Below are 15565 nucleotides of genomic sequence, written 5' to 3'. Positions count from 1 at the left end.
CAGGACTCTGAGATCATGACCTGAGCCGAAGGCAGCGGCTTAACCCACTGAGCCACTCAGGTGCCCCAGCTTTTTGTTTTTTAAAGTTACCAGAGAAAGAAAGAAAGAAAGAAAGAGACATTTCTGTTTCTGCCATGAAAGACTAACTGGTACTGGATTTACCTTCTTACTGTAAACAGCTAGAAATTGGGCTGTTTTCAGAAATTGGGTCATATGCAGAGCAGGACTGTGATTGGTTCATACTGAGCTATGCACACTGTCAAACCAAAGAGGGGAGATATGGAAAAAAACAAATGAGGAACTATAGGCTGAAATTTTTCCAAATTTGAGGAAAACTATAAATCCACAGAGCTGTAGATCTCAACAAACCCCAAGAAGAAACATTAAAAAAAAATCAATATATTATAATCTACTTGCTGAAAGCCATTGATAGAGAAGATGTGAAAGGCAGACAGAAAAAAGATACATTAAATACAAGGGAAGAAAGAATGACCATAGACGTGTCAGCAGAAACCAGTACAAGCCAAAAATCAACGAAATGTCATCTTCAACATGCTGAAAGGAAAAACTGCCAATCTAGATTTCTACATGCAACAAAAATATCCTTAAATAATTTTTCAGGCCAAAAAAAAAAAATGGTGAAGGAATTTTTCACCAACAGACTTGCACTAGAAGAAATACTAAAGGAAATTTTCAGGTGGAATGGAAATGATACCTGAGTGAAGAACTGAAAGAAAATAGACAACCTCGTAACTGGAGTTTAAGATTTCAACACCTCCTTTAGGGTAGGTAAACAAAAGATCAATAAGGTTATAACAGGGATAACACTTTGAACCAACTTGACCTAATGGCTATGTATTAGAACATGCCTCCCAACAACAAAATATTCATTCTTTTCTAGGGTACAGGAACATTTACAAATGAAGACCATATTCTAGGGCATAAAACAAGATTGAATAAATTTAAAAGAGTTTAAATCATATAAAATTGTATTCTGTGATCATAATGGAATTGCAAGAAATCACTTAACAGAAAATTATTTTGAAAATCTCTGATTATTTGGAAATTAAATAGCACACTTCTAAATAACCTGTGAGTTAAAGCCACAGGGAAAAATACAAAATATTACACATATCAATTAGCATGTCAGAACATAACAAACCCAACATACCAATTTGTGGAATGTTGCTACAATGGTGTTTAGAGGGAAATTTATAGTGTTAAATACTTAGAAAATAATAAAGATCTCAATCAGTGATCTGAACTTCTAGCAAAAGAAGAGCAAAGTAAAGAATCTAGCAAAAGAGCAAAATAAACCCAAATTAAGTAGAAGAAAGAAAATAAACATAAGTCAATAAACTAGAAAACAGAGACTAGAGTAATCAATGAAACCCAAAGTTGATTTTTTTCTGATCACTAAAACTGGTAAACTTCTAGCCATAGAAGGTAAAGAGAGAAAACATTGTTTAACACTATTAGGAATGAGAGAGATGGCATCATTAAAAATTCTACAGATGTTAAGTGGACAGTCAGAAATATTCTAAACAACCTGACAACAGTAAACTGAACTCAGATAAAATGGAAACATTCCTTGGAGGAAAAAAACTACCAATATTCACTCAAGAAGAAATAGATGAGAGATGCCTGGCTCAGTCAGTTAAGCATCTGCTTTCGGCTCAGGCCATGATCCCACGGTCCTGGGATTGAGCCCTGAGTCAGACGCCCTGCTTGGTGGGGAGTCTGCATATCTCTCCCCCTCTGTCCCTCCTCATTTGTTCTCTGTCTGTCACTCCTTCTTAAATAAATAAAATCCTTAAAAATAAAGAAGAAATAGATGAGCTTAATAGTAGTTCTCAATCTGTTAAAGGAATTGAATTTGTAGTTTGTAATTTTCCCATTAAGAAAGCATCAGGCCCAAGATGGTACAGGTGAATTGTTCTGAATAGTTGAAGAAATAATATCAATTCTACACAGACTTTTTAAGAAAATAGAGGAGGAGGGAACTTCGCAACTCAGATCTGTGATCTGATCATTATCCTGATTCTAAAACCAGACAAGGACATTAAAAGAAAATAATATTAGACCACAATTTTTCATGGACCTAGAACTTAAAACTCCTCAAAATATTTTAGCAAATATATATATATATATATATATATATATATATATATATATATAGCAATATGTAAGCAGGATAATAGATTATGACCAAGGGGTTGTGACAGGAAAGCAAGGTTGGGATAACATTTGAAATTTATATTGTAATGGACTGGAAAAGAAAAACAAAACACATGATCTCCTCAAATAGATGCAGAAAAAAAAAACACCTGAGAAAATTCAACTCCCATTCATGGTAGAATCACTCAGAAAACTAGTCTGCCATTTATTATTTAGTGCCTCTTGACTTCAAGTTACTCTTTTTTGCCTGGGTATGATATTGCAACTTTCCTCCTTTGCCACCTGGTAGGTACAACATCAAATTATCTTGGAGCTGGCAGGAAGTATACTGGAGAAAGAAGAGTCATCTTTTCCTACTTCCAATGTGTCTTTTTCTTTTTGCTCCTGCCTGCAAAAGAACAGTCAGTTTCAGCAGTGCTCCAGCAGTCAGTTTCCCACCTCACAGGCGGCCTGAATTCCTCCAGTGCACCTGCTGACTTCCTTGCAGTTTCTTAATGAGTTTGATGGGCACCCCACTTGGCTCCCCAGATTTCAACAATATTCCCTACAAGTGCTTTCCTACTGGGTTTCTGGCAAGTCCAGCCAGTGTCCCAGATGGTTTTCTAAGAAGTTCGAAACAGCTCCCACCACAGCCAGCTTACTGGTGAATTTCATCAGTACTCCAGCAGACTGTTCCTTGTCTGCCAACCTTGACCCATCAACTATGAACCAGATCCGTCCCCAGGCTACGACGGCACCTTCTCAGAGAAGTCTGAATCCCAGAGTTGGGGAACATTCCTCTCTTCCACGTTTGTTCCTTATTTGAGTGTTCTCCCTCAGGGTGCTATTCTTTAAAGTTCTCTTTTATTTCCTCTTAGTTAATTCCTCGTAAATAGTTAATCATTTTTTGTGTTAAGCTCTCCTTTTTCAAGTTACCATGTTTCTCTCACCTGTTTGGGTGCTGGTCAATACAGAATTGGTACTGGTAGTAGTCCTGGGAGACAAACCCTCTAAAAAGGAATTTTAGATTTGGTCTTGTTCTTCAGCTTGAGCCCAGTGCCGTGTTCCTTCCACTGAAAATAGGGTGCTCGTAATTCATGACAAGAAGTAGCATCACAATTGAATGACAGTGTAAACTGGTTGATTGAGGTGAAGTGCTAGCTGAATCAAGTACCTTGGGAACCCAAACGGCAGCCCTCGACCTTTATGGCAGAAGAATGATGGCTACAAACCCCATGGTGCAAAATGGCTTTTCCTCAGTGTACAAAGCACTTTAAAAATCTCCTGGTTTATTATTATTATTATTATAAATCAATAAAACAAAGCTATAAGTCTCAACACTTACATCTGTTACAGACATTTGCTGATAGAAAACATTAAAAGGAAACATAAATACAAAAATAAAATTAAAAGTTTGAAAGATAAATCCACACATATATCCTATTTGAAATTTTCACTCCTAAAATGAACTTGTAAAATACAAGAAGTATCCCTTGTATTATTTGATAATTTTGACTTTGGTAACAAATCTTCCAGACATTTTAAAAATTTTTCATATTACATTCATGCTCCTGAAATTATTGTGTGTCCAAAAGCATCTTCAGATTGGTCATTGGTCATTTGAATAAGCTCACTTTCTTTTTTAATGGTGAAAATATGTTGTCTCCTTGCCCCAATTTTGGTTTTGCCATTGATATCTATATTGCTTTTACTTCAGATTTTACACCAGTTGCTGATTTCAGATTGCAGTGTTCCACAACAACATTCGCTTCTCTACATTTCTTCTATTAAAGGATTTACAAAGCACTGAAACTCATAGCACATATTCAAACAGCGGAAAATGCCAAAGCTCATCGTTGGGTAGTATTCAAATAACATTCAGATCTGCCTTCAAGGTTAACATTACATAGAATCACACATCAGAACTGCCAATTTAAAGACTTATTTAGTTTTCAAAACCAGTGATTTTTGGAGAATACCACTCGTAGGATTTATATGAAGTATAAATGCATCTAACTGCGCTAATAGTGTATTTGCGAGAAAGACTCACTGTTAGCAGACAGGGCCTTGACCTCACACTTGTAGCTCAGGGACAGCTGCAAGTGGATTGTGACTGCTGCTCTCCCACGTGCTTCTGTCCTGATGCCTGGAAATGTCGCCTTGACCATTCAGTTTCATTTGTCAGTATTTTCTGCTCTTTGCTTTCAGTTGGTATCTTTAGATTCCTTCAAATCAGTAACATCTCTATGTCAGATAATCAAGCTTTAATTCTCATAGGAGAATTATAATACTTTTTCCCCTCATTTTCTCTATCAACTGATTTTTCTGAAGATTTAGAAAAAGGAAATTGGCTGAGAGACTTCAAGGAGGAATGCCTACACGGAAACAGTAATGTAAATCGACTATAGCTCTCATCTAGGAGTTGGTGAGAATGTGAAGTATATTTACTTCGGGACATTTTTTTTTAAACATACACTTACCATATGACCCAGCGTTTCCACGCCTAGGTATTAACATAAATATGTGTCTGCCCAAGGACTTGTAAGTTTATAGCTGCCTTATTTATAGTGTCCCAAATCTGGAACCATCTCAAATGTCCATCGATGGTGAATGCGTAATCAAATTTTGGTATATCTGTACAACAGAATACCACTTAGCAGTAAAAGGATGTTGAACCACAGCATGATAGATCTCAGAAGCATCATGCTAAGTGAAAGAGGCCAGGTACAAACCACTACTGGAATCAGTGAGAGCTACTGGAATCAGTGTATGATTCTACGTATATGAGATTCTGTTAAACACAAAACTACAGTGACAGCTGATTAGCCATTGCCACAGGGACATAAGAAAACCTTTAAGAGTGATGAATCCCAAGACTCAAAGAATTGTACTGCTGGAATTAGTGAATTTGATTGTAGGTCAGTTATATCCAAATAGAGCGACCAACTAGATTACCACAATTGTTTTCTTTTATATCATTAATAATTAGAAAATGAAAGTTTACAGAAAAATATTTACAATAGCAAACAGGCATTTGAAATACCTAGAAAATAATCTCTAAAGAAGTGTAAAGACTTCTGGGCGCCTGGGTGGCTCAGTGGGTTAAGCCGCTGCCTTCGGCTCAGGTCATGATCTCAGAGTCCTGGGATCGAGGCCCGCATCGGGCTCTCTGCTCAGCAGGGAGCCTGCTTCCTCCTCTCTCTCTGCCTGCCTCTCTGCCTGCTTGTGATCTCTCTCTGTCAAATAAATAAATAAAATCTTTTAAAAAAAATCATTCTAAAAAAAAAAAAAAGTGTAAAGACTTCTGCGAGATAAAATTAAGAGGTCATAAAGAAGATCTGAGTATACCGACCGATTTTTTTTGTTCCTGGATTAAAGATTCAATATGGTGAAGACAGGAGTTCTCCTCAAATTGATTAATAGATTCTTTCTAATCCCATAAAAATTCCAGCATGTTTTGCCTCTTTCTCTGATTCCAGGTTTTATATGGAAGGGCTAAAAATAGAAAAAAACAAAATAGGTGGACTTGTTCTGTTCCATACCAAGATTTATCATGACAATATAATAATTATAGCACCATTGGTAATGGTGCAGGAATGGTCAGTGGATAAACGGGATGGAGGAGAAAGCCCAGTAACACCCAGTTTTATGTAGACATTTCTATATGAGATTTCTATGATAGAAGTGACATGCCTGATGAGAAGGGGAGACCATTGATTTTTCAGTAAGTGTGTTGAGTAGCCGCCTGGAAAAAAAAAAAAAGTTGTGCTACTATCCCCCATCAGGCTGAAAAAGATCTGTTTTAGTGCACTAAAGTACCAGGTGTGAAAGGCAAATTTGTGATGCTTTTAACAAAGAATATAGAATATCTCCATCCTTAGGAAGGATTTCTTCAATAAGACACAGAATCATTAGCTATAAAGGGAAGGATTCATAAAGTTGAGTACAATAAAATGAAAAACTACTATCATTAAAGGACCATTAAAAAAGATGAGAAAAAATCAGAGTGGGAGAAGATACTGTCTGTTGTGCTACAACATTTGTTTCTGTAACACCAGTAAGTTTATATATGATTGGTAAGTAGGTGGGGTAATGATGTCAATTTAATGAAGGTAATATTGGTTCTTACTCCATTTTCCCCAGCAAGCTAATGTTTTGTGTTATTAAGTAGCAGTGAGTAAACAGAATATACAGAGTTGAATGCCTCATGTACCGTGCATGGTGCCCATTCACCTCGGTTTGGCCTCTGTTCTCAATTTAGACATGTGCTTTATCTTAAAAATCATTTATTGCACTTTTTACCTTTTCTTCATTATTCAGTAGCTCCAACTCCCCTTATAACACTTTCTTTCAAGCTATCTTTTATTTTTTTTAAATTGTTATTTAAAGGGGCGCCTGGGTGGCTCAGTGGGTGAAAGCCTCTGCCTTTGGCTCAGGTCATGATCTCAGGGTTCTGGGATCAATCCCCGCATCAGGCTCTCTGCTCAGCAGGAAGCCTGCTTCCCCCTCTCTCTCTGCCTGCCTCTCTGCCTACTGTGATCTCTGTCAAATAAATAAATAAAATCTTTTTAAAAAATTGTTATTTAAAGACAAAGTATTTTATTTACTCTGGTATTTTTATTAGGAATTTAAAATATCTTTTTAAAACTGCCCTAGTATTTTTAACTGGGGTCATTAGTGATTTTGCTAGGCTCTGGTTACAAAGTTGCAACAGGTTTTGAGAAGTCAAACCTAATGTATTTTCTCTGTAAGCTCTACTTTTTGGGGAACATAGTTTTACAGAAAGTACTGTTTCTAGAAAGTACTTTTTAAATTTTTTTATACTTTTTTATTAACATATAATGTATTATTAGCCCCATGGGTATAGGCCTGTTTATCGCCATGTTTACACTTCACAGTGCTCATCATATCACATACCTAACTCAGTGTCCATAACCCAACCACCTTCTCCCTATAGAAAGTATTTTTTAAAAACGATTTATTTATTTGTTTTAGAGAGCGAGCACAAGTGGGAGGGGCAGAGGGAAAGGAAGAGAGAATTTTTTTTTTTTGAAGATTTTATTTATTTGACAGACAGAGATTATAAGTAGGCAGAGAGGCAGGCAGAGAGAGAGGAGGAAGCAGGCTCCCCGCTGAGCAGAGAGCCCAATGTGGGGCTCGATCCCAGGACCCTCAGGTCCCAGGACCTGAGCCGAAGGCAGAGGCTTTAACCCACTGAGCCACACAGGCGCCCCAGAAAGAGAGAATCTTAATCAGTGAGCACTGATTATACTTAAACACTGAGCACAGAACCTGCCTTAGGTCTGGAGACCATGACCTAGGCCGAAACCAAGAGATGGTTGCCCAACTGACTGTGCTACCCAGGCTCCCCCTTATTTCACATTTTTGTAGAAACTCTCCCTTTGCAACATATATCTGGCAAAGGACTGAAGTGCTTTATCAATACTAAGCCACAGTTATTTCACACTTTAACTTACTGCCTGCAATTGTATTGTATCTTACAGTAGATGGAATCTTTTGATTTTATTTTATTTCTTTTTAAAGATTTTATTTACTTATTTGACAGAGATCACAAGTAGGCAGAGAGACAGGCAGAGAGAGAGGGGGGGGAGAAAGCAGGCTCCCTGCCAAGCAGAGAGCCCAATGCAGGACTCGATCCCAGGACCCTGTGATCACGAGCTGAGCCAAAGGCAGAGGCTTAACCCACTGAGCCACCCAGGTGCCTGAATCTTTTGATTTTAATAGCCAGGGTTGTTTTTTTTTTTTCTTTTTTTAGTGATAAAATAGCAGTGCATTTTGGAAGCTGTTAATTACTTAGATTTGATAAAGTACTATAGTAAAGAACTACAAATCAAGTTGTAGAAGACAGGCACCCCAACAGAGAAGTGGCAAAAGCCTTGAACAGTCACTTCACAACAGAAGAAATCTCTATGGCTAATAAATACTTGAAAAAGAACGAGTGATGCCATAAATCAGTTGCATGTTAAATACACAGTGAGATGCCTTCACATGGTGGTGGAAGTTTAAAAACCTGACTACAAGTAGTTAATGTGACATAAAAAGATGCATATGGCATGATTCCATTCATATGAAGTTACAAAAGAGGCAAAACTAAGCTGTGGGAATGCATTATGTAATTGGTAAAACAAAAAACATTTTAAAGAAGAATGGAAATCGACATCACAAATATCAAGATTGTGGGTACTTTTGGTGGTGGAGGAAGGAGAGATGATTGCAGGTGTACAAGGGGGCTTTTGGTCTCCTGGTGATACTCTGCTTCTTCACTTGGGTGGGTTTGCTTTATTATTACTTGTTAAATTTTACATATATGTCTTATGTACCTGTCTGTATATTTCAGGATAAAACACGAAAAGGGGAATGATCAGTTACATCAAATGTTGCTGCTAGGCTAGGTATTATGAGGACTGAGATGAGTATTGGGCTAAGCAAAGTGGAAACCTCAGATGAACACAGCACATTGTCTCAGTGGAGTGGTGGGACAGTGATCTGATTGGATTGGGCTCGAGAAACAGGGAGGAAAGAGGAGTTGGAGACCATGAGTAAACAGAACTTGGAGGAATTTTTATGTAAAAAGAAATACAGTAGGGACTGGAGGTGATATAGAAAGCTTTACACTAAATATATAGAGTATCAGGAGAATATCAAGATAAATTTTCTGGAACGCTGAAGGCAATAGGGTAGGGTAGATGTAAGGCGTGAACTTTTTATATGTATGGGATTGCCCATCTTTAGAGAGAGGATGTGAAAATTTGTAAAACCTACATTGGTAGAGAATTAACATTTAAGCCCTTTTTAAGTCTTGGTAATATATGTATGTGTGTCACACAGAACATTTCATATCTGCTAATGGAAAGAATCATGAACATCATCTTGCTTAACACCACTTTGCAGGAAGAGAATGAGGCTCAGAGAGATTAAGTGCTTGCTTAAAATTGTACCATTACTAACAATCCCCGACTAAAACAGAGTAGCTTGCCCCTCGGATCAGTGCTCTTTTTATAGTATTATCTATAATACAGTTTGCTCTTAAATCGGGTTTTTCAGGTTTTATATAATCAGGATATTTCATAGTGGAATTTATTTGGATAATATTTCTATTAGCCTTTGTTGCAAAACAAATCACCCCAGAACTTAATGGCTTAAAATAAGCATCATATATTATTTCTCATGAGTCTATGAGTTAGATGAGCTCAACTGGGATCACTCATGTGGCTGCAGTCATTGGCACCTTCACCAGAGTTAGAGGGGCTAAGATGGCCTCACTTACATGGCTAGAACCTTGGTGCTATTTGTTGGCTGGGGCTCTCTCATCATAGTGTAACCTGGAAGTACTTGGTGGTGGAATCATTCCAAGAAAGCAAAGATGGAAGTCTAGACTCCTGAACCCGTACATCATCACATCCTCTGCATTAAATTTTTCAAAGCAAATCATAAATCCAGTCCAGATTTCAGATGAAGCAGCAAGCAGCCCCATCTCTTGATAAGAGGAGGCACAAAATATTGTGGCCATGTTTTCCTATCTATCATAGATAATTATAAATTTTAGTCATTAAATTTATTTTCCAATGTTAATTTTTAGTTAATATGAAGCTAAAAGCAATGGATTTGGGGAATCTAACAATGTAGTTTAGCCAATGCATGAGAAAACAAATTTGACAATGACAAAAATATCTTAACAAAAGAAAGTTCTGTTTCAAGCTTTTTTATCCTTTGTGATATAAAACAGATAAAAGAAATGCTCATTTTTAAATAAAAAGTTGGGTAAGAACAAGGGGAAAAACTTACTGAATATAATCTCTGTTGCTTATAGTATTGGCTAAATCATTTTCTAAGATTGCTACTGTTAATGTTTTATTGTCTTTGTGGATTTATTTCATGTTACAGAATATAATAGAATGTAATACAACTAAAAAGAGCAATTAATAATTTTCCATTAATTATAACAGTGTATTAATACACATATATATAATATGTAACATTATTTCCAGATACTGTGCCAATTATATTTGTGTAAAGTTTCATGTAATTTACTTGACAACTGTCTGTATTGCGTACCTACTATGATTTCACAGTGTTAAGACTTGGGACTGTTATACTGAACCATGTAGACATCCTTTCATGTTCCATCCCAGGAAGGAATCAGGGAAGGTTCTCTAAAGAAACTTCTTAAGCCAGGATGTAAAGGATGAGTAGATAGATGTTAGCTGAGGTAAGAGTGGGAAAGGGAAGAGGAAGTCTTCCAGGAAAAGGGACGACTTGGACAAAGTCCTTGTGGAGGTAAGCAAATTCAAGAAACATTAAAAGAACTTAAAAAAAGTCCCCCAAACAAATGAAAAAATCAATTATGGCTAAAGCCTAGAATGCGAAAGGGTGAGGCAAGAAAGAACCTGAAAAGGATTTTCATACTGAAGATCATAGGAAAGCTTTGATAGAGATTTTTTTGTTCAGATCATTATTTTGGAGAAGTCACTGGCTGCAGTTCGGGTAAGGGACATAGCCGGAGAAGAGTAAGTGTTGACCCTATGATACCAACGTTACAGACCATACCTAGTGCTATGAATTAGGTGAGTGTGAGAATGAAGAAAAGTGTATAAATCCTAGACATATTGAAGAGATTGAATCAACCCGATTTACTGACCAGATGTGGAATGGAGAGAGGAACCCAGGATGGCAGACTCTCTGCCCTCCGGCATGGAATGCCATTAACGACTAGGGAGCATACGGGGAGGAACAGTTTTGAGAAGGCATTGTTGTGCAGGATTTGCTACAATATCCCAAATCTGTTTTGAGGCTAAACCCTTGGGTCTCTTCTTTGTATTCTCTACTATTTGAAATAATGTTTTCAGTATCAGTTCACAAAAATGTTGGTTCATATTCAGGAAAACTCAGTCACATGTAGCAATGCTGCCATAACCTGACTTTATACTTCTGATCTGAAAGATTTTACTTTAGTGTGAATTCCTTGATAGGAATTTGCTATTCTGTTGCCATAGTGTATTTCATTAAATAATGTACTTCTTAAATTTTTGAAATTACTTAAAGAGAATAATGGCTAAGAAGCAATATGTGAGTACCTATCTTAAGCCTTAAGCCTTTTATTCATTAAACTAAAATAATCTCATAATTAATATTTGTCCAAATTTTAAAACTTAAGTATGTTAAAACAACTTCTAAAAATTGTTTGTTTTTATTTATACCAGAAAAAAATACATAAGGTAGCTTGATAAAAATGAAATCTGTATACACCGAAACTAATATTATATGTCAACTATACTTAAATTTAAAAAAAAAGAATAACCATGTCCCACAAAATATGAAGTCTTATCATTTGTGAATTTCTCTTTCCTTCAGATATTAAGTGGTGATAATTGAGGTGATAGAAAGTTAGCTTCCTTTGACAGTAGAAATCTGTTAGTCTTTGTAGTTTGAATTTCATAGCTATCTGTAGATTATATTAAAGTATATTTAGTCATCCTACATTATTGTCCTACTTTCACCTAAAAACATTGCTTAAAATTTTCTGATCCTCATTCTAGAAGATACCATATATTCAGTAGTGTGTTTTCTCCTATGTGTTCTCAATGGACTGTATTTTCTATTCTCACTATTTTGTAAGTTTAAAGCAACCTGTTTTTTTTTTCTTTTTTTTTCCCCCTTAGGCACTACAAGGGCCCCCAGGGATGGGGAAGTACCAGGGGTGGACTATAATTTCATTTCTGTTGAACAGTTCAAAGCACTGGAAGAGAGTGGAGCACTATTAGAAAGTGGAACGTATGATGGTATGTCCCCAAATACTAACAACAGCAGCAACCCAGGAAACTATCTAAATGGCTGGAATTGCTTCAAAGGGAATTTGATTAGTAAAGTACCATTTTTTTTTTTTTTAAGTTGTTTTCTCTTCGTCTTTGGGAACGTTTTCTTTCTGTGAGCCATATGTAATTTACAACCTAAAATGGGATTAAATAGTAAGCAGAAGCATTCCATCATATTATAAAGCTGATTGTGAAGAATATACTGAAAGCCTTCAAACCAGACAGTTTGCATATTTTGTAGTAATTCATATTCATCATATGAACTCAACAAGTGTTTGTTGTTTGCTTTCTATTTGTGGTTAGGATTCCAAATGCTGTGCACTTTAAATAATCTATAGTGTGGCTCTCTTGGAGAAAAGAGAATATAGATTGGGGGGAAAACAACAAAAATGGAATAATTGGTTTTCTTTTCATATCTCTTCTCTACTCATTTCTGGGAAGTAGAGACTTACTCAGTTTCAATTTTTAAATGATGCTGTGTTCCATCCTCTGTTCTCCCTTCCCTGGCACGCTTGTCCACTCCCATAGCACGCTGTACTTCTCCGTCATTGCTTTCTTGTGCAGTGGTAGTGGCCTTTTTCACAAACCTTGTGGGAAAACCATATCACGTCTTTCTTAGTAGTATCTTAATGCCTAGAGATGGTTCAGTAGTGTTCAGTAAACACTAACCTTGTATTCCACATATCCAAGTCTGTATTGGTGTTCTAGCCAAAAGAATAATTCTTTGTAATTTCTCTTTAGCTGGACCCTGGGCTCAAAATGGTGGAGTCATCATTTACTCCTTCCCTCTCTTTGCAGTTCCCATCTGTCTGTCACCAAATCTGGCCATTTCTTTCTCTGTAACAGCTTTCATGATGCCTTTCTTTTCACTCACACCTCCTTACCGGCTCCGGACAAGCTCAGGTCTGGGCTACTGCAGCCCTACCTTCCCTCTGTCCAACCCACCTGCCCATTGCTGTCATGCTTGTCTCCCCCGAGTGCTGCCCGGCTCGTGCCTGTCCTCTTCAGAGTCTCCCGAGATCTCCTTTTGCCTGCTTATGTATGCTGTGCTTTGTCTGCATTCTCACAAAATGTGTCTTGTGTGCATGCATGTATTATTCACATCAGGACTGTGCTCTCGATCTCATCCAGTTTTTAACTGTTCTCCATTATTTCAGTGTTTCTTAGATTCATTCATGTCACTGTCCTATATTTACATGTAATCATTGCCTTTTAACCACTGCACAGTGCTCTGCTGCCTTCTACTGAACCCCTCTTCTAGTAACTGACTTCCAGATTGCTTCAAGTCCCCCTGCACCACCACAGATAGAGCCGCAGCATTCTCCTCCTCTAGACCTGTGTGAGGATGTCCCCTACCCAGGGGCAGAATTGTCAGGTTATAAGGTCTGCGAGTACTAAGTCTGATGAAGGAGTCGCGGCCGCTCCGCCGCTGCATTCCCGCGAGCCTTGCTTGGGGGCTGGGTTCCTGTAGCACTAGAGGAAGGATTCCATGTCCTCACTGGTCTGCTCTTTCATTTGGCCAATATGAAGCTTGTGGAGTGGGAGCTCCTTTTAATTCTAGCTTCTCTGGTAGTCAGAGAGTTGGAGTACCTTTTTATATGCTTGTTGGTGTTTTGGACTTCTGCAAGTTGTTTTTCCATTTGTGTCGTATATTTTTTTTTTAAGTGTGATCTCAATCCACATTCCAATTTATGGACTTTCCTCAGATAGTTAGGTATTTATTTAGATGTTAATTCCTTATTGGACACAGATATTTTCTCCCATTTTATCACTTCATATGCTTGTCCGTTTGTCTCTTTGTTAAGCAGAAATCCTTAATTTTTGTATGTCAGATTTATCACTGTTTTTCTTAGGGTTTGTGCTTTTGAAGTTTTGTTGAAGAAGTCCTGCTCTGTCCCTAGATCACAAAGGCATTTTCCTTCATTTTTCTCTGTTAAGTATAAGATCATGGGAGATGACAAAGTGGCATATTACATATTATTAATTGCTATGTGCTAAATTTAAAGGAAATGCAAATTGAGGTAGACCATTTCACACCCATAAGATTGACAGAAATTTTAAAGTCTGATAATTGTGGGAAGAGGAAACTCCTGTATATTGGTGGCAAGAGTATAAAATGATACAATCCCTTTGGGGTGCATCTTGGCAATAGCTAGTAAATTTGAAGATGCACTTAACTCTTACCCAGAAGTTCCCTTTCTGGAAGCCTGCTCTAGAGAAATCTTTATCTATGTGCCTTCATAGTCACATACCAGCACAGTTATTACAGCATTATTTGAAATAGGGAGAGAACGGAAACAGCTCTGTTTTAGTAGGGGAATTCATAATATTTACTTTAACTTGTTCATGAAAATGGACTATTATACAGCAATTAAATAAACTTGAATCTACATATATGAACAGGAACAAGTCTTAGAAATATAATTGTATAAAAGGAAAGTTATCAAAGAATACAGTACAGCATACTGTTTATAAAAATATATGAAACGTTAGAAAAACCTTTATGAACCTTTAATGAAAACAATGGTATTTACATATTATGTATGCATATACATTCATCCTAATTGTACACAGTGTGCAGGGAAATGACACATACCAACTTCAGGAAAACTCAGGGAGAGCATGGGAAGCACTGACAGGAAGTTAGGACCTTAACTGGACATGTAAGTATGTCCTTAAACAGGGAGAAAATGGAGACCTGAGAGGAATCTAGCAAAAGTTAAATAAATAAATAAGTTTCTAATATAAGTATCTGTGGTTTTATATGTATTTAAAATATTTGATAGTTGGTAGTTCTATTTGAAAAATAAAACCTTCAGAAAAGAAAAAAGAGGCAGGAAAAAAACCTCTCCAAAACAGTTTCAAAAAGATGAAAACCTTTTTCTGTCATTAACTATAGTCAAGATTCACAGACCATGTCATTTTTATGCCTTGCTGTGTCTCAAATCTTGATATTTACCAACAACTCAAGAAAAATACTCAATTTCCTTATAAGCAATGCTAGTACTCTTTAAGTCCAATAATTATGTTTAAATAAGGAAGTGCCAGAATTTATTATGAAGTCCTAAAATCTTACTGATCATGGCGGCAATCAAAATATCCTTAATTTGTCTGATTTCACCCTAGAAGACAGGTAAACTTCCTAGAGTGAGATAATAATTACTAAGACTACACAATAAAACATGTGTCTAATGTTGCTACTAAAACTACCATCCTTAGGGAAGGAGGATTTTTGATTTTTATCATGGAATGTCCAGATTCCTGGGTAGCATGATCGTTGGACACAATGCAGGAAAAATTGAGATCCTGGAGCATCCTGTTCCCCAACCAGACCTCTCTTTGGAATATTTCTGGATCCTCCATCCCAGAGAAGTATGAGCTGGCCTCTTTACTGGGTCCTTGTTTTACTCTGGGCTAGAAAGTTTGCAGAGACCCTCTGAGTCTGTTTTAATACAAATCTTTGCATCCATCTGCCTGACGGGTAACTCCATTTCAAATGTGGACTTGGGAGCAGTGGATTACTTGAGTGGGGAGAGAGACAAGATGTAGCCGAAAAATTTTTTGGTTTGATTTCA

The 15565-nt window shown here is 37.0% G+C and overlaps 1 protein-coding gene across 3 annotated transcripts in view; it reads left to right on the top strand.

Moving 5' to 3' along the window:
* Positions 1-15565, top strand: part of MAGI3 (membrane associated guanylate kinase, WW and PDZ domain containing 3) — a 231851-nt gene that overhangs the window by 146205 nt on the left and 70081 nt on the right. For all 3 annotated transcript variants that reach the window (XM_004769827.3, XM_013044408.2, XM_004769829.3), the window contains exon 3: positions 11838-11957. In XM_004769827.3, coding sequence (XP_004769884.1) covers positions 11838-11957 — 120 coding nt within the window. The remainder of the gene's footprint in view (positions 1-11837; positions 11958-15565) is intronic.

This window comes from Mustela putorius, unplaced genomic scaffold (genome assembly GCF_011764305.1).
Source record: "Mustela putorius furo isolate JIRA1106 unplaced genomic scaffold, ASM1176430v1.1 tig00000585_pilon_pilon_pilon, whole genome shotgun sequence".
NCBI classification, from domain to species: domain Eukaryota; kingdom Metazoa; phylum Chordata; class Mammalia; order Carnivora; family Mustelidae; genus Mustela; species Mustela putorius.
The sequence above is the reverse complement of the archived record's forward strand: the minus strand, read 5'-3'. Positions and strand labels throughout refer to the sequence as shown.